The 23,944-nt window shown below is 48.6% G+C and overlaps 1 protein-coding gene across 6 annotated transcripts in view; it reads right to left on the bottom strand.

The window, feature by feature from the left end:
* Positions 1 to 4,026: 4,026 nt before the first annotated feature.
* The window catches only part of PTPRM (protein tyrosine phosphatase receptor type M), a 745,633-nt gene continuing 725,715 nt past the window's right edge, over positions 4,027 to 23,944 (bottom strand). For all 6 annotated transcript variants that reach the window (XM_082418591.1, XM_082418592.1, XM_082418587.1 and 3 more), the window contains 3 exons: positions 20,050 to 20,213; positions 13,153 to 13,288; positions 4,027 to 4,765 (listed from right to left, as the gene is read on the bottom strand). In XM_082418591.1, coding sequence (XP_082274717.1) covers positions 4,712 to 4,765; positions 13,153 to 13,288; positions 20,050 to 20,213 — 354 coding nt within the window. In that variant the 3' untranslated portion in view covers positions 4,027 to 4,711. The remainder of the gene's footprint in view (positions 4,766 to 13,152; positions 13,289 to 20,049; positions 20,214 to 23,944) is intronic.

Genomic DNA, 23,944 nt, shown 5'->3' with positions numbered 1-23,944 from the left:
GATTGCATGCCAGACACTGTCAATTTTACTTTCTTGGGTGCGGGATATTTTTGTATCCCTATATTCTTGAGTTTTGTTCTGTGGTGCAGTTAAGCTACTTGGAAACAGTTTGATCCTTTTGGTTATTGCTTCGCTAGGCAGGACTACAGCTGTGTTTAGTCTAGAGATAATTTCCCCACTTGCTGAGGCCAAACCTTTCTGGGTTCTCTATCCAATGGGAATAGGAGCTATATGGCTCCGTGTGAACTCTGAGTATTCTTCCTTCTAATCTTTTTGAGTCGTTCTTTCTTTGGCCTCAAGTCCTTTCCATGTTTATCCTGATCAGTACTTAACTGAAGACTTGATTGGGACAGTGCAGATGTTCAGAATTCCTTCTCTACGCATCATCTCATCTCTGCTGCTCTGCCCTGCAAACTCTAGCCACCCTGGCTTTTTTGAACTCTCACTTCAAATAAGGGAACTCTGGGTTACACCTGGATTCCCCCTTCCTGTACCCATTATCTGGAGATTCTTTCAAGGCTGTTAGCTGGGGGATCCTAGGGTTCATCTAACTTGTTTCCTGTTCCCTTCATTATTTGATGTCCAGTGTCTTGAGAACTATCTTAAAAAATATTTTTTCCCCCAATTTTTTATTTGTTTCAATTAGGAGGGTAAATCTGGTCTTTGCTACTCTAACTTGTCTGGGATTGGAAGTCCTGGATGGAGTTCTCTAAATCTGACCATTTGTAGGATAGATATGATGGAACTATAAGGAGTCAAGAGCACTGAGGGTGTTGGTAAATCCGGATGAAGTGATGCATCACAGGGCTTAGGTTGTTCTGGGAAAGAAGGTAAGAAGGGGAGGCTCACCCAGAGAATGGCCTGGAGGGCTTCATAAATTCAAAGAACAAGGCTGGCAGGGATATGGCAAAGAGGAAGCTAGCAGTTGAAGAGGCTGGGGTCAGAATTTGGCAAGTTGAAGATTTCGGAGGTGAGGCCATCCCAGGGGACCAGCTGCAGGCTGTGGCCATCCATCAGCTTGAGTGGAATATGAAGGGCAGCTGTTGAAACTGAGGAAGCATTTGGACTTGGGGGAGGTCCAGAGGGGCCATTTCCTTGGGAGGTGGGGGGAAGAGAGCCTCATGGTAATCAAGGCTACGGGGTAAGTTCCTTTACATATCAATAAAGGTTCCTCAGGGCACAGTAAAAGTGACTAGAGTAAGTTCCTTTACATATCAATAAAGGTTCCTTAAGGCACAGTAAAAGTGACTAGAGGTAATGTCAGCAGAAGAAACTGGTAGGAAAAAAGTACAGCAGGACGGAATGGACAGCACCTGAGAGAAGTGACCTTGACAGACAGGCTTAGCATCCAGGATAAGATTTACTGTGTCCAGCTGACCAGGCCACAGAAGGAGAGGTCCAGCTGGGGTCGGGGTCCGGGGTGGGATGGCAGGTGGCAGCCAGCCTCCAGATGGCCTCAAGGATTCTCACATCCTGGGATTTGTGCCCTGGTGTATTCCCTCCCACACGGAATAGGGCAGACTTTTGTAACCAATAGGATATTGTGGAAATGACAGGGCATGACTTCCAAGGCCAGGTCATAAAAGACCTCTGCCTTGCTTCCTGGGTCACTGGGAGAAGCCACCATCATGCTGCAAGGACACTTGGGCAGCTTGTGAAGAGGCCCATGCGGAGAGGACTGAGGCCTCCTGCCAATGACCAGCCCTGACTTGCCAGGTGTGTGTGAGCCACCTTGGAAGTGGATCTCCCTGCTCCTGTCAAGCGCTCAGATGACCACAGCCCTGACCCAACACTTGGACAGTCTCTGCATAAGTGACCTTAGAGGCAGAACCATCCAGCAAAGCCACTCCTGAATTTCTGACCCATGGAAACTGCAGGAGATAATCAATGTTTATTGGTTACTTAGTATTTGAATTTTGGGGCAATTGTTATTCAGCAGTAGATAACTGATGCTGATTTTGGTACCCAGAACTGGGATGTCTTAACAAAACCTAAACATATAGGCATGAGTTTGCATCCAGTGAGCAGCTGGTGGGCAGCTCGTGCTCGGTGCCGGTCACTGCGGGGTCCCCTGGCTGGCTTGGGGCAGCAGCTGGGCCTTCTTAGAGCATCGGGCACAGGATGACCCCTGGGGCCCACCTACCTGGAAGCACACAGAGAATGGAATCTGGGAAATGCAGTCCAGTGAGGCCAAGTTGACACATTACAGACACCACAGCACCCGAACTGAAAGCTGTCACAAGGTTGTCCTTGAGCAGGACCGTGTCAGGAAGTCAGGGGGGCAGGACATCTGGCTTTCACAGCCATCATAGGACACAACAGTGAGGGGAACCCTGGGTACCGAGAGAAGACAGAGAAGGAACACATAGCCGAGAGGTCGGCCTCTTTTGTTTGCAAAGGGCAGAGACCTTTGCTGTGTCTGGAAGGTGACGGGAATCCCGACCTGCAGGAAGGCCTCGTGGGAGGTGAGAAACAGCCACCAGATGTTCCTGCTCTCCTATCACTATTTCTGCTAAGAGCTGAAACCGAGGGAAAGGAAGGTAAAAATCCTAGAGATTCACAAGTCTGGAGGAAACCATTGCTCCCACGTGAGATGGGGTTTGATCATGTAGGGGTGGATGTGAGCTGCATCTGCACACTCAGTCTCAGGTGGCTTCAGGCCCTGCTGAGCCGGCTTCTCCTTTCACCCGAGGAGTGAAGACCACCACGACTTTGTCCAAGAGGACTGAGGGTGCCACTTCCATCACGGCCCTGCCTGCACACGAAGTGTGCGGTCGGCCACAGGCATCCGTCCCCATTCCTGTAGCCCGGAGAGGTGGACAGCAAGCACTTTTTTATCTTTTAGGAGCTCGTCCAAGAGAGTGGGGTGGGGATGCTGAGAGGCCACTGTCCACGGCGACCTGGGCAGTGAGGGGCTTGGTCTACGCTCACTGGGCTGCGGCCAGCTCTTCCCGAGCGCGTGGATCGTGTGGTCAGAGCGCAGCAGAGCAGGGAAGGCCTTGGATGCGCGGTCAGCCTCGGTCCCCTGGATGGACAACCTTTGATCTTGTCGTTCTTAGTCACTGAGATCCCCAGAGTGGGCAGGAAGACCCCCATTTTCCAGAGCGGGTGATGGGCCGTCTCCTGTCTCAGGAGGAGGGGCGCTTCCTACCCCGAGTGTCCTAAGAAGGATGCGGTGCTGGGGCCACTGCCCCTACCTCCCCCCGGGCCCTGGAGGCACCTGGCACTGACGAGCCTGGGTGACACTGGACAAGTTATTTAATCTTTTGTCTCCAGCTGTCCGATGGCTCGATGGCTCCACGCTGTCCCCGATCACACTGTTGGGCTGGGGAAGAGGCTCTGCTGCCACTTGGGAAAGCGCCTGCACAGTTTCCAGCACAGAATGGGCGTTCGCCAAAGGTCCGTCTCCACCATCTACTGGCCATCACGTCACACAGCCTGACGTTCAGTTTAAACTCAGTGTTCATCCTCGGCCCGGCTTCCTCCTTCTTCAGAGGCCAGGAAAGCCCTCGGGCTGCGGTCTTTCCCTCCTGCAGGAAACGTCTTGTCCAGCTTGGTGTCCTGCTCCAATGCACCCTGATCGTGGGACCCTCTAAAGAGCGTTCTCTCAGCAAGTTTCAGGTTTGAATGAGGCTTGGAGAGGACAGACATGACCCCCAGGCCACTGGTGTCTGGCCCAGAGCTTGCTGTAATGGCCTGCCCGCCGGTCAGAGTTCACCGGCTCTGGCTTCTGGGGCTTGTGCACCAGGAGAGGCTCCCAGAATGGGCCTCGATTTCTCACTGACAAAAGTTCTCTCTCCAGAGTCCCAACTCTACCTGCTCCAGGCCAGCAGACCCGGGTACGATCTCTCTGCCAAAGGCCCAGAGTGACCGGAGCTGCCCCCGCCGGGGTGCCAGGACACTAGGCAGACACCACACTGGTCACGGGTCTTTATTTATTGAGTTGAGAATTCACACAAGGTAGCATCATACAGTAGTAGTAAGTCATTTCCAGGGCTGGATAAAAATGATTGTCACTCACCATGCTTCACGAAAATTTCTTTTAATGAATAAATAATTTGATGAAATCAAAAATATTTACAATATAAACACATGGAAAAGCTTCAGGTCTGTGAATCTGATCATCGATCTCCGCCTTTCTGAACTGAACGCCTCCCAAGCTTTTCCCTTGGAAACAATACAAATCTGATAGAAACAACAGCTCATACATCTCTTTGTTCGTTATATGTTTATCTGTTAGTCTTGGAAAGCTACATATATTATGCTACATGTTAAAATACAAATTTTAACTAAAATAATATATTATCATAATGCCAGGTAGCATTCTCCACAGAACGAAAATGTACACTCAGTTGTAACAATAACAAAGGTTCACGGGCCACAAAATAATACCCCAGAGGTACAAATTCCTTCATAAGAATATAATTGTGCTCTTCAATTTGCCAGCTGTCCGCGCTGCTCTACGGAGCTGGTGCCTAGGAGGACAGGGCTGGACCACTGGATGCTGTGGGTAGTTTTCTGTCAGGCAGCGGCACTACTGGGACTCGGGCAGGGCAAGCAGTTTTATGAACACTTTCCTGGGCTCTTAAAAAGAGCCAATTAGGCAAAGCAAAATAAGCATATCGAGAAGTCTTCATCTCATCGGCACAAACACCATGGCACGTCCTGGCTTTGCAGGATGAAAGGTTTGTGTGCAGGGCTGTGTACGCCGTCAGCCAGCATTCAAGTATTCTAGGGCTACCTCATAGCAGAACTTGTACTGATCCTGGAACACAGAAGGGACAAAACGTCAGCGTGGCCATAGCGGGATGCAGTTCCTCTGAAAGCAAGGATGCCAGATTAGGGTTTTAATTGGAAGCAATCAAACTGAGAAGGATGTGAATCAGAAACGAACTGGGAAGTCATGGTCCTGAACCACACACATATTCGCCGTTTGTAGATGTTTCCCACAAGGCCGATGAAAGAGGTATTTTGATATCTATGCTCGTTAGAATTCCTGGAAAGTTCTAGACAACTGCAACACATATCTCTGTTTGTCCACACGTGTGTGTTCACCTGTTACATCAACATCCTGAGTACAAATTATTGGAAAGCCAAGAGGTGGAAAGAAAGATAATGAGGGCTGGGGACACGCCTTCATGATTTGCTCAGTAAGTAAACGCAGCTTCCCTCCTGGCCCAGCTTTACCTCTGACTGTCAGTCAGCAGGATTTCCTCCGTTTTATGAGAGTTTATTAAGCACCTCTTAAGTACCAAGTGCCTTGACCTGGTCCCTGACTCTGAGAAGTCCACGTCCAACGAGGAGGATGAGACGGGGACCCAATGGCACTCACGAGGCAGAGCTGAGCAGGGCCCACGAATGCTCCCCAATGTGGGTGCAGTGGAGGAGGGAGCTGAGCTTCTTAAGGAAGATGTGCAGGGGGTGGCAGGTAATAGGGGAGCTTGAGGATGAGCACGTGAGTGGGGGGGCGGTGGTTATGTGTCCTGGTTTGCCCGGGACAGTCCCAATTGATGCCTGTTGTCCTGGCGTCATTGTTACTTGTAGGCCCTTTCACTCTCAGAAGTGTCCCAGTTTGAATGATAAAGTACGTGGTCCTCCTAGCAAGCATCCCAGGTGGAGGCGACAGGATAAGGAAAGGCACAGAGTGGGGACGTCTGATGCCCTCTGGGAGCCACATACCAGTTCTTAATCGGGCAGCGAGCTCATTTCTCTTGAGCGCAGAATTCTCAGATCCTGGACCACGGCCTGAGCAAGCCCCGTGTGAGGTCCTGGCCCAGGTGGGGTTTCAGGTGGGAGGGAGGGCCTTCGGCACCTGGGTTTATGCCGTGAGCTGACGGATGCTCACCTGGCCGTGGCCTCTGAACCGAGCACAGGGACACAGGGCTTGAGGACGCCTCCATCTGCCCCCTGGCCGCAGCGCAGTCACTCAGCAACCGGCAGGCCTTGCTCCCCCTCAGTCGGAGGGAGGCTTTCACCAGCCGTGTGGTCAGGACCACTGTCTCACATCCAGTAGGATGGCCACGACCAAGGAAATGCACCTCTTACTTCGGGGTTTGCCAGATTAATTAAAAAAAGAAATTTCCTTTTTTTTTGATATGGGCCTAATTAGTCATCACAATTTTCTTTCTTCACCTACGTTTTTTTCTCTAAATGCCCCTCTAAACCAACCTATGTATTTGAAGACAAGGGCCATGGTCTCTCCCTCCATGGATAATACACCATCCTTAGCAAAGAGCCTGGCACACAGCTGGGGGTCAAACATTGGTTGTGTATGTAAATGGTGACAAAAAAAATGGGTTTAGCAGCTTTTGATTCAACCCATTTAACATTTAAGGCTAGAGACTGGGGAATTCAAGATATAGCCTCAGCCCTCAGGATCCTACAATCTAGAGGTGAAGACAAAGTAAACATCATTCAACACACCAAAGGCGCCATGAGATTGAACATCAATGGCAGTAGCACCTGCCAGCCTAAAATACAAAAGACAGACAAAATCAAGCGCTGGTGAGGTTGTGGAGAAACTGGAACCCTCCTACACGGCTGGTAGGACTGTAACATGGTGTAGCCTCATTGGACGACCATCTGGTGGCCCCTCCGAAGGGTCACCCTGTGACCCAGCGATTCCACTCCTAGGAGCGCACCTAAGGGCACTAAAAATATGTGACACTAAAACTTTCTGATTCACATTCCAGGATTTATTATTTCAGGGTTTGATACTTTCATTTTCAGAATATCTAAAAGAAATCATTTCAATTTCAAAATTCTTATGCTGTAAGCTCACTGGGCTGACACTGGCTATGGAGTGCTCCGATCACGTCTCTGTTTTTGTGAATCACACAGACAATTCATTTTTTTTTCATGGAAAACTAAGAGATCAATCCCTTCTTGCAGAAACACGATCAATCCCTTCTTGCAATTAGTTTCAGCGCCGACTATGAACCATCCTCTTAACACAGAAAAATGCACTTAGAGGGCCATGTGGCTGCCGGTCTCAGGTCACAACGCAGGCGAGGCAAACAGAAAACCAGGGATGAATCCCTCGGGTTCATCCTGAAGGATGGCTGTGGTAGGGGCGTCACTGAAAGTGCCCGGTCATAGCCATGACTATGGTTTTCAAAATGAATTCTTTCTCTCATCTTATCCCTCCTAAGCAAGCTGCCAGCCCCCGTAGACTCTGTGATGACTGGTTTCTGAACCAGAAAAATAAGGGGAACGAGCAGAAAGGCCATGAATTGCTGCGTCTCCTCCCCCGAGCACCTCGAGAAATGCCTGAAATCTTCCCACACTGCAAACTGATTACACTTGATCACCAGGTATAGGCCCGTCTTTGGCGGTTTCCCCTCTCAGCTTCCTTGTTTTTGAACAGTATAATTAAGCCCCACGAGCTAGCTCTGTGCTTCAGGGAAGAAAGAACTTTTATGCCTTGGTCCCAGAATCTCCCGATTTGGGTGACATTAGCTGTCACCCAACATCTTTGTGCTTACGTGAACATCTTTGTGCTGGGCCGTAACCAGGGCAACAAGCTACTCCTCTCAAAGACCCCTGACCTCACCTTCACTCCAGACCCACCTCTTGTTTCCACAAAAGGGGAGAAAGTGAAGTTTGAAAGGGCACCCAAAGTGAGGTCACACTTTAAAGGTCCCCACTCTCGGGGGTGCGGCACGAGGCCACGGTGTCAGCGGGCGGCTGCAGGGGGCTCCCCTGAAGGGCTGGACGGTGCCTTTGTCAGCACAGCAGCCTGTGGCTGCAGAATGGGGCCCTACGGTCAGTCTGTCACTTCAAACACCCCACGTCGCCTAAGAAGATTCAAAGAGAAGAGTCTGCACGGCTCACCTGGGGCAAAGCTTCCCTCCCGCGTGCACCTGCTTTTTGAAACTAGCACCAGCTTCAGTTTCGGCTGGATCCTTGCTGACAAATCCTTCAGTCTGGAAAAAATCCTTCTGACTGACGCACCTGCCAGGAGGGGAAGTGGTCCCCTTGTGCCAATAATCCTGGGTGGGACCGTTTGGTTCAACGTTCCCAGCGGGTCACACTGGGTGACCAACCATTGTGCCCAGGAGACCCCTGGGAGGCAGCTGCCCGTCTCTGACGATAGATGGGTGGGTCATCACCCTCGTTATAGCTCTGAAAGAGTCTGAAGCACTTCCTCCCTCAAAGCCCATGAACAGTCCGTGCAGCTGGTTCCCTATTCAGACCCGTCAACCTGTAGCCGCCGCCTTCTGGGTCCCAGGGAGCAACTCAGGGTGACGCGGGTCCAGGTACAGAGAAGAAAAGTCTGCTCGCCCAGCAAATGTTTACTGGGCCCTCCTTGGAGCCAGGAGCTCAGCTGGGGCTGGGGGGTGGGGGGGGGCCTCCGCCTCTGGGGGATCAGAGTCTGGGGGGGGCCGGGGCACAGGGCATTCACACAGACTCCTCAGGAGCAGGGAGTGCGACCGCAGGTCAGTGGGCTCAGGGCTGCGAGCCTGGGGGGATGAGTGGCAGGGCCTGGCCCCAGGGGACGTGGATGCCACCAGTGTCCCAGAGACGGGCCACATGGCCGGTGGGGGCACAGCTCAGGGACGCGAGTGAGCCTCTCTGACGCTCCCCCAAGGCCTACATCCTCTGCTGCAACACACACACCCACACACACCTACACACACATGCACACCCGCCCACAGGTGCACGCCTACACACACACACCCACATACACCTACATACACAGCCACACCTACACGCAGCCAGACACACCCCCCCACACACACCTACACACAGCGGACACATGCACACCCGCCCACATGTGCACGCCTACACACGCACACACACACAAACCTATACACACAGCCCCACATACACACAGCCAGACACAGGCACACACACCCACACATGCACACCTACACACACACACACACCCCTACACACACAGCCACACCTACACACAGCCAGACACATGCACACCCGCCCACACACGCACACACCCACACACACCTATACACACCTACGCCCACATGCCCCGCCTTTCACATAGCCCGTCAGTTTCCTGTGAGTTCTCAGGCAGAGGCTTAGGGGGCAGTTTACACACGTGAGTGGGAGAGTCAGTGTGCTGTCCACACTGGGGAGGCTGCAGGGCGGGGGTGAGGCCCCCTGTAGGAGTGCCGGGCCGGCATGTTATTTCAGTGCAGGCAAGAGGGAAGGGGGCCCCGTCTGGGTGGTCACCTCTCTGTCACGGGAGATCCCGGCAGAGGTCTGAGTGGGAGCAGGAGGGATGGAGAGGAAGCTGCTCGGCCTCGCCCTGCAGCCCACATGGCAGGACAGGGACGGCCTCTGTATCCTCCTGAGCCGTGTTTCTTGCCCTGTAGCACATCACGCGGGCTCCAACCGCCCTAATCTTCTGGGCCGCGGCCTGGCATCTGTGTTTGCGAAGTGCCCCAGGTGATCTCATGTGCAGACGGGCCAAGGGCCTTTCTAGACTGGCTACTAAGTTCCTTAACCTCAGCTGCACATTAGGATCACTTGGGGCGCTGGTACCACTGCTGCTGAAAAGCCAGGCCCACGTCAACTGGATCAGAGTCTCTGGGGGTGGGCCCAGGGCTCAGAACTTTTTAAAGGTCCCATTAAAGAAAAGTCAATTTCATAGAGACAGAGACTAGAATTGTGGTTGCTGGGGGAGGGACAAGTGGGGTGACGTTGGTGAGGGAACAGATTTTCAGTTATAAGAGCAGTGAGTTCTGCGGCTCTCATGTGCAGCACGGTGACTAGAGTTAATGATGCGGAATTGTACCCTTGAAGGTTGCTGACCGTCGATCGTAAGGGTTCTGAGCACACACACTCAGCTGTGTTAACTCTGTGAGGCCACAGATGTGCTGATTATCGTGATCTTGGTAACCACTCTATAACGCGTACGTACGTCACATCAGCATGTTGGCCAAAGCTCCCGCCACCTCCCAGGGGATAATATGTTTCTCTAGGCAAGATCTGTCCCCGAAAGGCTGTTTCTCTGGTAAAAAGGAGCCCTGGGAACTTCAAAAGCCGAATGTGGAAGCAAAGATGGGAGAGGACTGTCAATTGAAGCAGCAGGTTTTCCAGCAACTGTACTAGATTCAAAGGGGCTCAGAGCGGGCGACCCCGTCCGCCTCTGACCAGGCCAATAGCGCCAACCTCAGGCTGTACCGTCGCGGCCTGCTCCACACCCCTGCCCCACCCCGCTGGAACCCAGGCCTTTGATGGGGGCTGGAGCCTGGCTGAAGAGGTGGATAACTGAGAAGCTGGCCTGAAAGAGGCGTCAGGAAACAAATCCAGCGGCCCCTGCTGCATCAAAACATCTAGTCTTGTGTTAAAATGATTTTGCTTCCTGGCAGTCCACTGGCTTTCCCCTGGAGCCACCACACCTAAACACACCTGAAGAAATAAATCCATAGGCCCTTCTGGCTCTCCCTGGAAAGTGCCATGCTTCAAAACGCATAGGGAAGTTTCTAACTCAGAAGCAATTTGGAAAAATAATGAGCTGCAAGGGGAGACGAAGACAGGCACACTGACCGCCTTGGAACATTCATCCGGCCCTGGCAGGGAGGGCGTGGCAGCAAAGTTTGGTGTCTGAATGGAAGGGGCCCCCAATGAGCAGACCCAGGGGCACCTGGCGGGGCTCCCCACGCCCACCCGCCTACCTCCTGGGGTGCACTCCAGGGCATCCTGGCTCCCGCTTCATTCTGCAAAGAGGCAGCTAGGAGGTACCTTTTCAGCTGCTGGTACAACATTTTGCGCTTAGGAGAAATGCAGGTCTTGGATGGCCTTTTATGCCCAATAAAATTATACCAGATTTTATCTCCTTGACTTGAATTAATTAATTCTCTCAGCCAACACACACATGTATGAGTACCAAACTAAACAGAAATTGTACTTACAGGCAAAAACAAACAAGCCAAGGATAAGAGCCCTGATTCAACTCAAGAAGCTTCAAACCCACTGAAAAGAGCATCGTGACATTTTTTCTCTGGTCACCAGATATTATCCATTATCCCGCCAGCAGGCACTGTGACAAGTTTATTAGACATTTTTCTCAGGAAATTGTAGGACTCTCCTACATTTCTCAGCCACTGAGTTGACCCTAAAACTGGTGCTGACCCTCGGAGTTTTGGGCATCCAAGGATCCTATTTCTCTATCAGAATCACACATAACTATGGAAACGCCCTGGCTATTATAGGAAAGTGGGCTGAGATCAGAAGCTTCCTTCATGTAAAATCACCCTTGTCCTGTAGTCTGCACCGCGGATCTGGGAAAAGCCACGTTGTTCCTGCCCATAAAAATTGGTGAGTGATGGAAGCTGTAGCCAGAGCCACTGGGGGAAAGGCCTGGAAGGGTCTGTTTCTAATGATCTGCTTAGTTCAGGCTGCAGTGAGAGGGAACTAACATTTAAAAAAAAAATCAAGGTCAGCTTTTTTCAAGTACCAACTGAAGTTTGGAAGCAACACACCCGTCCCTGAATCAGGGCGTTAAATACCGAATGACATCACAATCAGAATATTTTCATTATGCATTTGTTTCCATCCTCTGTCAATCTGCTTATCTGTTCTAAACTCAGGGCACCTCTAACTGCCCGACTGGCCTCTTCTCAGCTGCCCTAAGCCCAGAAGATGGAGAATTCCATGGTGGGGGAATTCTTTAAAATTCGGGATGGGGGGCGGTCCCGGAGAGTGAGAGAGTTCTCTGACTAGTGAAGTCCGGGTGTGGAATGTGAGGGTCAGCCTCCCAGGCCATCCGCGTGACATCTGAGCCGTGGGAAAGGCACTTTCGAGCACCTGTGTATACATGCTGCGCCCCGGCGGCCCCCTCGCCCCCACCTAGCACTCGTTTTCAGGGCCCAGGCCACACTGTGCCCCGTAGACCCCTCCACTCTCAGGGACCAGGTCTTTCTCGCCTGGGCAGCTTCCAAAACACTCTCACACATATCGTCACGTGGGATGATCTCAACAAACCAACACTATCCCTAGTTTACACGACTCAGGCTCAGGGAACTGGAGCGACGTGCCCAAGGTGACTTCAATAGCCAAGGTACTTTGTCTGAGGTCACTTCACTCCAATGAGCAGAGCTGAGACTAGAGGGTGGGTTTGCAGGGGTGTCCCCAGGCCAGGGCAGGGAGCTGCCATGTGGGGGGCAAGATCCTTTTTTTACAGAAACCAACATGGTCATTGCTGATGGTTTGAGGGTCTGCACCTGGCCAAACAGGTGCCCGTTTACCACATTCCCTGGGCAGCACGGTGCTCCTGGGAGCCGGAGCAGCTCGTTGGGCGCAAGGCACGTCAGTGGGGGAAGCAGACGGCCCTGGAGGGTGGCTTTTGCCAAGCAGGGCTCGGATGTGGCCATCACAGGCAGGGGCCGTGGCTGCCTCTTCAGCCTCAGCTTGAATCTCAACTCCTTCTTTAGTCCCTTTATTACATTTACAATTTTAACCCCCTGCTGCAGTGCTGCGCACCCAGGACGCAGGCTTTCCAAGCTCGTCAGTGACCCCGTCGCCCCCGCCCATCCTCCCCACCTTGGGATCAGGCTTACTGTTTCCTTCCGATCCTTCCTCCCCTGACAGAGAAGTATAAAAACCTCATTGAAAAGCTTCCTCCTTTAAGCTCTTCTCCTATTCTTGAGTCTCAGTGGTTGGCATCTCAACAGCTCCGCACAAAACAGAGATTTCACGAAATACTCTAAGAAAATAATTCCACACCGTCCTTTGTTTCTCCACCTCTTTCATCCTTTCCTCAGATATGGCCACCGTAATTAAATGCAATCGTCTGGATGTCAAACTCCAATTCCCAGCTTTGATAAATATTAGGTGATTAAGCTATTTATAAAATATGTAATTTGAAAATCTGGCATTTCATGTGCTATGATTATTTCTTCTCTGTGAAGATGAAGTGCTTAGCCACGTGGAAGGCGCTGCCGAGAACGGCAATTAATCAGGATGTTCGCTTGTGAGTTTCAACTATTTCCATGTGTCAAATGTGCTGAGCTGAGTCTCCTTGCGAAAAGGCAGAGGAAGGGAGAACGAGGGAGAAAAACGCGCACGAGTGAGGCGACTGCACTGTGAACACGAGTCTCTCCCTCCCAGGGGTCAGCCCGAGCGAGGGGCCGGGTGTCTCACGCTAACCGGGAAAGGGCCCCCCGAGCGGGATGGACGGGGTCCTACCAGCAGGTCCACCATGTTGGGCTTGTTGTTCCTCAGCGTCTTCACGGCGTGGAAGACGTCCACCGTCCTCTGGTGCCGGAGCATCTCACAGACGATGCTGATGGCGCAGAAGGTCCCGCTGCGGCCTCCCCCGTTCCTGTGGGAAGAGGAGCAGAGGCAGGTGGTGGGTCTGGGTCGCTCTCGCACCGCACGGCTCCCACCACCTGTGTGCACCTGCTGCCTAAGCCCTCCCGGCTGGGACTCTCCACCTGGGCCCATCCCTCTACTGATGCAAACGGGGCCCAGGGATCACCTGACTGGAGGTGATGGGAAACTGGCACATCCTGCTCTCCCAGCTTCGTCTCTGCCCTGATGATGTAACCTGATATGGCAATTTATCAGTTTTTATGGAAAGGGACCACCCAGGAAGTTTTTCAATAAACAAACCACTCGTGTAGCACGTGCAGGAAAACTGTGATGGGTGTGGGTTATGCTCAAAGATGGATTTGGCCCTAAACAGTCCATTAGCATGTCATGATTTATCTCTAAAACGTAAGGGCTCCTTTTATTTATTTTTATTTTTTAAAAATAAATTTATTTATTTAATTTTATTTTTGGCTGCTTTGGGTCTTCGTTGCTGTGCACAGGCTTCCTCTAGTTGCGGTGAGTGGGGGTTACTCTTCGTTGTGGTGCATGGGCTTCTCATTGCAGTGGCTTCTCTTGTTGTGGAGCACGGGCTCCAGCTGCACAGGCTTCAGTAGTTGTGGCTCGTGGGCTCTAAAGTGCAGCCTCAGTAGTTGTGGCGCACAGGCCTAGTTGCTCCGCGGCATGTGGGATCTTCCCGGACCAGGGCTCGAACTCGTGTCCTCTGCACTGGCAGGTGGATTCTTAACCACTGCACCACCAGGGGAGCCCAGGGCTCTTTTTAAATAAACTTTTTATTCTGGATTAATTTTAGATGTACAGAATCACTGCAAAAATAGCAGAGTTCCTTGCCTCCCCATCTTCCCCTAATGTGAAGATATCACATAACCATAGCAGATGGTCAAAACCAGGAAGTTAACACTGGTATAACACTATTAACTAAACTATAGACCTTAGTCAAGTGTCACCACTTTTTCTGGTCCAGGATCCAGTCCAGGACCCACCTTGCATTTAGGTATCACACCTCCTTAGCCTCTTCCACGTGATCAGTCCTCCGTCTTCCCTTGTCTTTCTTGACCTTGACACTTTCAAAGAGGACTGGTCAGTTATTTTGTAGAGTACAGAGCATGGAGTGAGATGTAGAAAACACCCATGGTCCCCTTCCACGATTTGAGAAGTCATCACAAAATACAAACTGTAGAAAGTCCTTCATTTGAGTTCGTCTGATGCCTTCTCATCACTGGAAATGAGGTTATGCGTTTTGGCAAGAAAGCCACAGAAGGGCTGTTACCTCCTTTGAAGGTTCATGGTGTTGAACTGTCGTGTTGCTCATGATGTCGACCTTGCTCACTTTTTTTTTTTTTTGCCTTTTCTACTATATTCTTTTTTAAAAATTTATTTTATTGAAGTATAGTTGATTTACAATGTTGTATTCTACTATATTCTTTTTCAAATATCTTTATTGGAGTATAATTGCTTTATAATGGTGTGTTAGTTTCTGCTGTATAACAAAGTGAATCAGCTATACATATACATACATCCCCATGTCCCCTCCCTCTTGAGCCTCCCTCCCACCCTGCCTATCCCACCCCTGGTTGCTTATTAAGACGGTGGGTGTCTGGCAGATTTTTTCACTGTGTAGTTATGTGTAATACCATCATAACTTCTCATAACTTCTCTTTGTAGTTAGTAAGTATCTTGGGAAAGATACTTTGGGATTATGCAAGTATCTTGTTTCTCCTCAAAGTTTCACCCGCTGATTTTAGTGTCCATTGGTAGATCCTGTCTGCAACAAGTCACAGTGATATCTGCCTGACTGGCTTTCACTTCCCTCTCTCCTTCTACATTCTACTCTAAAGACAGAGTTGTCTCTCAGCCACCATTTGAAAATTTATTTGCTTATTTATTTCTATTTTATTATTTATTTAAGTCACTTCAGACTTAGACATATTAATTTCACTTCTATGAGCTAAAATAGTATCCATATTTATTTTATTGCTGAAATTATTCCGGTTTTGGCCATTAGGAGCTCCATCAGGCTGGTTCCTCCATCTCTTTTCAAGCACTTCCTTCCTTTCTAGAACCACAAGATGTTCTACGCTCATCCTGTATCTTCTTCCCTGCACCAGCTCTGGAATCAACCCCTTTTCCAAGTAGATAAAGGATCCTTTTTTTATTAAACACAATACCATTATTATTACACCTAAAATAAACACTACAGTTTAATAGAATCAAATTTCTAGACACTGTCCAAATTTCCAAGATTGTTTCAGACATTTTCTTACAGTTAACTTTTTCAAATCCTCATCCAAGCAAAGTCCACACATTGCATTTGGTTGACATGTCTTGCAAGTTTATTTTAATCTATAGGTTCCTCTTTGCTCCCTTCTTTTTTTCTCTTGGCAATTTATTTGTTGAGGAAATGGGGTCATTTTCCCCTGCAGGGAAAATGACAACCCACGTTCTGGGTTGTTCTCATTCACTGCATCTCTGAGAATCACGTAACACAGCAATTTCTAATCCTATACTTCCTGTTAATTGGGAGTTAGCTCCAGAGCGTCATAAGAATTCAGGATTTTTTTTTTTTTGGACAAGGATACTTTATAAATGAACTTTCATTTGGAAGCAGGCACAAGATATCAACCTGTTCTGTGATTTTAAGATTGATCTCTGTGTTCCAATGCCAGCTTGATCATTCCATGATTAAATTCCTAATCAATTTTTTAGATAAAGTATAACATACCTATAATTAAGTCCACAAATGGTAAATATAGATCTCTGTTAACTTTTACAAATGCATATGCCATGTAACCACCATTCAGATCAAGGTACAGACCGCGATCAGCCCCCTGCACCCCCCTCCTCCCAATATTCCTTCCTCATCAACACCATCAATACCCCAAGATAATCTTTGTTCTCACGTCTAGCATCATAAGTTTCTTTTGTCTGTTTTTGAATTTTGAATACATGGAATCATACAGTATATACTCTTTTGAGTCTGGCTTATTTCACTTAATATTATCTGTGTGAGAATCACCCATATTGTATCAGTGGTTTGTTCTCTTACATTGCTGAGAACAACTCCATTGAATGGATATACCACTGTATAATTATACTACTGTATAATTTCTTTATCTAAGAGCTGACAAATGTTTGTGATGTTTGCAGTTTTCCATATTATGAGTATACCTGCTATAAGCATGTTTCCTATTGCATATATGACTCATTTCTGTAGTCACAGACCTCAGAGGAGAAGAGCTCAGAGGATACATTTATATTTAGCTTTAGTAGATGCTGTTAACCAGCTCCAAAACGGTTGTACATATTTACTTCCTACCAGCAGTGTTTGGGAGTCCAGTTGTTCCACAGCTTGCCAACACTTAGAATCATTTATTCGTTTATCGTTTAAATTTTAGCCATTCTGGGGGCTTCCCTGGTGGCGCAGTGGTTGAGGGTCTGCCTGCCAATGCAGGGGACACGGGTTTGGGCCCTGGTCTGGGAAGATCCCACGTGCCGCGGAGCGGCTGGGCCCGTGAGCCACGATTACTGAGCCTGCGTGTCTGGAGCCTGTGCTCCGCAACAAGAGAGGCCGCGATAGTGAGGGGCCCGCGCACCGCGATGAGGAGTGGCCCCCACTTGCCACAACTGGAGAAAGCCCTCGCACAGAAACGAAGACCCAACACAGCCATAAATAAATAAATAAACAAATACTTTAAAAAAAAAAAAATTTTAGCCATTCTGGTGAGCACGCAGGGGCATCCGATTTTAATGTATTTTAATGTGTATTTTCCTGAAAACTAATGATGTCTTTTCTATGCTTATAGGCTATTTGGCTATTCTTTTTTAAAAAACGAAGTTCTTATCAAGTGTTCTGCCCAAACAATTGGAGTGTCTATCCTTTTCCTATTGACTTGCAGTAGTTCTTAGGCATTCTGGCTATGAATCCTTTGTCAGATGTATGTAGCGCAAAACTCTTTGTCCTGTCTTGTGTTTTCACTCTCACTGGGGTCTTTGGATGGACAGGAGTGCTTAGCTTTAATGAAATCCAGTTTACCAATGTTTTCCTTTATGGATACTGTCCTGTGTAACACACCTCTGGTTACCCCACGGTCTTGAAGATTTTCTCTAGAAGCTTCATTGTTCTCCTTTTCACGTGTTGGTCTACATTCCACCTGGAGATGCTGTCTGTGTGTAGCACGAGAAGGGACACCACTGCCCTGCAGTAGGTGTGTGCTGTGGGACCTTGTTGTGAATCAGGAGACCCCGAGGTGTGGCTCCATTCCTGGACTTTCTCTTCTGCTCCCTTAGTTTGTGTTCTCTCTTTGCACTGACACCTCACTGCTTTTCCCCCGTCGACTTTCACCTAACGCTTTCAGCAGCTGTCAACGACCACTGTCTACTTCCATTACTTTCATCAAGGGTTGAAAGATGGTGATATCTTAATTCTCTCCATTCTGTCTGGTTTTACTAGCTGGAAGACATGTGTAAAGAAAAAGAATCCCGTTTGCTTAGTGCGAGCCATAATGCGGCTCAAGGAACCATCTAATTCACAGCCCTGGAGGGCGTCTCGGGCAGGGACGCTCTGCCCGATGCCAGTAGGTGGCGCTGCGCTTTGCTAAATATGAAGATCTCTCCTTAGAGATGGAAAGCAGGTTGCCTTTGGGGGTCAAAGCATCCTTTCCTGGCATGAACTGGAGAATACCAATTGAACCAAACTTTGTTCCCAGAACTAAAAAACCTTAGATTAAGATTTTTAAATCTCAACAACGATCAGCATCCTCAGCAGGCCTGGGTCTCATGCCCACTGTGATGCCGAGAGACGATGAGGCAGCCCCACAGGAACAGCAGGGACTTTTGGTGGGGATGGTGGTTCCAAAGAAAAGTCCAGGGGGATGGGGGCTGGGCCGGTCGGAGGGCAGAAGCAGCAGGTGCCCACCACGTCCACTGGAGTTAAAGAACGGCTCGCTGTCTTAGCTACCACGTGGGGTGGTGATGGAATGGTTTAGTTCCGGGGTCGCAGCTGTGCCTTGGGAGAGTGTGGCTATGAAGTGCAGTGATTCAAGGGGTCTTTGTGTCTTCCCCTCAGGCCTGTCCTGTGCCTCAGCTCCCCTTTTGGGACGTAGCCCTTTGGGTTACAGCACTGACCCTTGTTAGGAAGCTACTAGGAAGCGTGGCATTCCTAGTCCAGACGCTGGTGGAGTCCAGACGCAGAAATCGGTAACTGCAAACTATTTTTAGTATCTCCAAAAAACCTAGCGGATCGAATACAAACTCTAAGCAAAACGTCAGTTTTCCTTGCTGGGCTTGTATGAACTCACACAGGTGACCCTCTGATTGTATTCTGATCAGAAGTTATATCTGGGCGTAGAGAAATAAAAACGGGGATGTGAGCTGTTAATCGATCCTTTTGGACATTTTCTCGGTGGAGATGTTTTTAATGAACTGGGTCCCTGAGAAGGAAGGCAAGGTTTTGGGGGTGGGGCCTCTGATGGAGGGCAGGTGTGAGTCGGTTCATACGATTCTTTCCGAGGGCACAGCAGTTTCCTGCAGGACGAGACACTGCCACGTTCGGTGCCGGAAGGCAGGCAGATTCTGGGCTCCCAGGGAGGCTCCCAGACCCCGGGGTGGGGGTGGGGTTTGGGGTACGGGGGCTGCATTGAGGGAGATACAGCACCGAGTGGACGGTAACCCAGCCCTTAGCCTCGCCTGTCGATTTCACAAGGGTCGGTCTGCCCGGAGTAGAGCTTTATCTTCCTTTCAGTTTGGGAGAGATCTCCCTGTGCGCTTCTAATGACACTCCACCGAAAAGAGACATCAGCTTACACTTTCAGTTTCCACAAATTCTCCACCCATCTCCCCTGACTGCAGGGCTTGCTAATCGCCGGCTCCACTAAGCCAGCTCCAGCTGGCTGATTAGCTGCTACCATCACCTACGAGAAAATGCAGGCGAAAGTGCTTTGAAAAGCACGGAGACTCGAGCCAGTGCCTCTCAACCTTGGGGGCACTCTGAAACAATCCAGGTCCTCGCACCCCCAGAGATTTTGATTTAGTTGGTTTTGCTGTGGCCTGGGCATAGTTTTTTTTTTTTTTCTTTAAAGCTCCCCAAATGTGCAGCCAAGGTCAGGAACCATTATTCTGTAGCCAAGTTCTCCCGTTTTAGCACCTGCTAAAACTGCCACCCGGGAGACCAGTTTGGAGACAGTGGCTGTAACCAAATCTTCCCAATATATATATATCCCCAGGCAAACAAAACGAGACAAAACAAAACTCTCTTAAAAACCACAAAGAAGAAGGAGACAGTGCCTTTGAAACCTCTGACATGAAATCCAATAGAATTACCAACTAGTGAGCTGGTAAACCAGCTTTGCCATATCAGGGAGGGTGCCCGGATTGTGGCCTTTGCTGACGTCCGTGATGTAAATACCTCCCCCACCGATGATTTCAAGTTACCAACAGTTTAACAACCAGCTCAGAAAATTCCCCAAAGCTTAACAATGGGCTCTCAAGAGCTGGTAGGAGCTCACTGAACCCACCCAGGTATTGTTTTTTTTTGGCGGGGGGTTTGGCTCCCAACCACAAGGTCAGGGCTCATATTATAGCAGTGACACCTCATCCAAATGTAAAACGTGCATGATCTTGTTTTCTGCAAAGCAAACCAAACACTTAATGAGCGGACTGATGAGCTTCCACTCAGCCCTGCTTATTTCTTCTCCATCTATAGTGACATGAGAGGCAGTGAAGCAGGGCGTCAGCCCCGTGGGTCTGAGCACTTACAGGCAGTGCACAACCGTGCGGCCTTCCCCACCGTTGTACTCCTCCTGCCACTTGTCCACCTGGCGGATGAGCTTCAGGAAGGAGCGCTTGGACACGGGCGTGTCCCTGTACATGGGCCAGCCCAGGAACTGGAACTGCTGCACCATCCGGTACCCGTCCTGGGGCTGCAGAGAGTCAGGCAACAAGCGGGGAGTGGAGAGAAAGCAGGCATTATTCCCGGGGCTGAACTCCAGCGGGCTGATCCCACCTACTCATCCCAGTGGGCACGAGGGAAGGAGGGGCCTGCCTGTAAATAATGAAGGAACCGTCTACCGGCCCAAAGAGTTACGAGTTTGAATCTGGAGCCATTATAAAAAACCAGGGGATGTTAAAAACTCTCCAGACAGTAGGCATACAGGGAACCTACCTCAACATAATAAAGGCCATATATGACAAACCCACAGCCAACATTGTTCTCAATGGTGAAAAACTGAAACCATTTCCTCTAAGATCAGGAACAAGACAAGGTTGCTCACTCTCACCACTATTATTCAACATAATTTTGGAAGATTTAGCCACAGCAATCAGAGAAGAAAAAAGTAATAAAAAGAATCCAAATCAGAAAAGAAGTAAAGCTGTCACTGTTTGTAGATGACATGATACTATACATAGAGAATCCTAAAGATGCTACCAGAAAACTATTAGAGCTAATCAATGAATTTGGTAGAGTAGCAGGATACAAAATTAATGAACAGAAATCTCTTGCATTCCTATACACTAAGAACGAAAAATCTGACAGAGAAATGAAGGAAACACTCCCATTTACCATTGCAACAAAAATAATAAAATACCTAGGAATAAACCTACCTAAGGAGACGAAAGACCCGTATGCAGAAAAGTATAAGACACCGATGAAAGAAATTAAAGATGATACAAACAGATGGAGAGATATCCATGTTCTTGGATTGGAAGAATCAACATTGTGAAAATGACTATACTACCCAAAGCAATCTACAGGTTCAATGCAATCCCTATCAAACTACCAATGGCATTTTTCATAGAACTAGAACAAAAAATCTTAAAATTTGTATGGAGACACAAAAGACCCCGAATAGCCAAAGCAATCTTGAGAAAGAAAAACGGAGCTGGAGGAATCAGGCTCCCAGACTTCAGACTAGACTACAAAGCTACAATAATCCAGACAGTATGGTACTGGCACAAAAACAGAAATATAGATCAATGGAACAGGATAGAAAGCCCAGAGATAAACCCAGCACATATGGTCACCTTATCTTTGATAAAGGAAGCAAGAGTATACAATGGAGAAAAGACAGCCTATTCAATAAGTGGTGTTGGGAAAACGGGACAGCTACATGTAAAAGAATGAAATTAGAACACTTCCTAACACCATACACAAAAATAAACTCAAAATGGATTAAAGACCTAAATGTAAGGCCAGACACTATAAAACTCTTAGAGGAAAACATAGGCAGAACACTCTATGACATAAATCACAGCAAGATCCTTTTTGACCCACCTCCTAGAGAAATGGAAATTAAAACAAAAATAAACAAATGGGACCTAATGAAACTTAAAAGCTTCTGCACAGCAAAGGAAACCATAAAAAAGACAAAAAGACAACCTTCAGAATGGGAGAAAATATTTGCAAATGAAGAAACTGACGAAGGATGAATCTCCAAAATATACAAGCAGCTCATGCAGCTCAATATCAAAAAACAAACAACCCAATCCAAAAATGGGCAGAAGACCTAAACAGACATTTCTCCAAGGAAGATATACAGATTGCCAACAAACACATGAAAGGATGCTCAACATCACTAATCATTAGAGAAATGTAAATCAAAACCACAATGAGGGATCACCTCACACCAGTCAGAATGGCCATCATCAAAAAATCTAGAAACAATAAATGCTGGAGAGGGTGTGGAAAAAAGGGAACCCTCTTGCATTGTTGGTGGGAATGTAAATTGATAGTCACTATGGAGAACAGTGGGGAGGGTCCTTAAAAAACTAAAAATAGAACTACCGTATGACCTAGCAATCCCACTACTGGGCATATACCCTGAGAAAACCATAATTCAAAAAGAGTCATGTACCACAATGTTCATTGCAGCACTATTTACAACAGGCAGGACATGGAAGCAACCTAAGTGTCCATTGACAGATGAATGGATAAAGAACATGTGGCACATATATACAATGGAATATTACTCAGCCATAAAAAGAAACGAAATTGAGTTATTTGTAGTGAGGTGGATGGACCTAGAGTCTGTCATACAGAGTGAAGTAAGTTAGAAAGAGAAAAACAAATACCATACGCTAACACATATATATGGAATCTAAAAAAAAAAAAAAAAAAGGTTCTGATGAACCTAAGGGCAGGACAGGAATAAAGACGCAGATGTAGAGAATGGACGTGAGGACACGGGGAGGGGGAAGGGTAAGCTGGGACGAAATGAGAGAGTAGCATTCACATATATACACTACCAAATGTAAAATAGATAGCTAGTGGGAAGCAGCTGCATAGTACAGGGAGGTCAGCTCGGTGCTTTGTGACCACCTAGAGGGGTGGGATAGGGAGGATGGGAGGGAGACGCAAGAGGGAGGGGATATGGGGATATATGTATATGTATAGCTGATTCACTTTGTTATACAGCAGAAACTAACACAACACTGAAAAGCAATTATACTCCAATAAAGATGTTAAAAAAAACCCCATGTGTTTCCAATGACAGGCCAGACAAATAAAAGCAAGCAGAATGCTATTGTTTTGTAAAAGGGCCCCCTCACTCCGGTTGGGCCTTTGCTCACACAGTTTTGTGAAAAATAGCGCAAACCTGAGCACTGACCACAGTGTGCAGCAAGTGGTAAAAAGGCTTGACTTTAATTATAGGTAAATTAAAGGTAAAGGATAAATTATGACCTGGCGATGTTTGTGAGCTCAGGGAGACACAGATTACACCCTGTTTCCTGGGAGTAGAATATGGTTCTGCTTCTTGGTGTGACTCTTGCTAAGATATCAATAGTAAATTAATCTTTCATCATAATTAAATGGAATTGCAGGATTCAGGAAGTAACCTGGCCATGGCTAAACCTCTCGGGCTAAATCCGCCGTGGTTGTCGGCAGCACCCGACACAGGGGATCTCATTCTCCCCTTCTCCTCCTGGCTGTTCCTCCCCCTTCACTGCTCTCTCCTCTCTGCCCCGGCCCCTCCTTCCTCCCAGACCTCTTGCTGATGGAGGCCCCGTGCTTAGTTCTCGGGTCCCTTTCTCTTCCCTCTCTCGATGGTTTCATTCAGTCTCATGGCTTTAAGTTTTCCAATAAGTCCTCAATTTGTGTCTCCACTTCAGACCTCTCTCCTGAATGATCCCCCCTGAACGGACCCTCTGTCCATGCGTTCCCCCACCCCTAACAACCCCGTAACCCGCACAGCCTTTCCTAACCTGGTTAATGTCTGCTCCATCTAGTTCTCAGGACCCAAATCCTGAGAGCCACCTCGACTCCCTGGGATCCAAACTATCGGCCAATTTGATCAGCTCTGCCGTCAAAATACATCAGAGTGTCTGCACCTCCCACCCCACCCCCCCACCGCTGCCACTCCGTCCTGCTTTGTCCCGTCTCGCCTAGATTATTATAACAGCCTCCTGATGCATCTCTCTTACTGTCTGTTCTCAACACAGAAGCCAGAGTGCACCTTTTAAACGGCAGGTTATAGCTCATGACTCTTCTACTCAAAACCCTGTAACGGCTCCTTCTTTCCTTCACAGCAAAAGCCCCAGTCCTGGCAGCGGCCTGCAAGGTCCTACGTGATCTCTGTCCCCTCGACCCCTCGGACCTCGGCCCCAGCAGCTACTCCCACCCTCGCTTCCTGGGCTGCAGCCACATCCGCCTCCT

This window comes from Balaenoptera physalus, assembly GCF_965194825.1.
Source record: "Balaenoptera physalus genome assembly, chromosome: 12".
Taxonomy (NCBI): domain Eukaryota; kingdom Metazoa; phylum Chordata; class Mammalia; order Artiodactyla; family Balaenopteridae; genus Balaenoptera; species Balaenoptera physalus.
The sequence above is the reverse complement of the archived record's forward strand: the minus strand, read 5'-3'. Positions and strand labels throughout refer to the sequence as shown.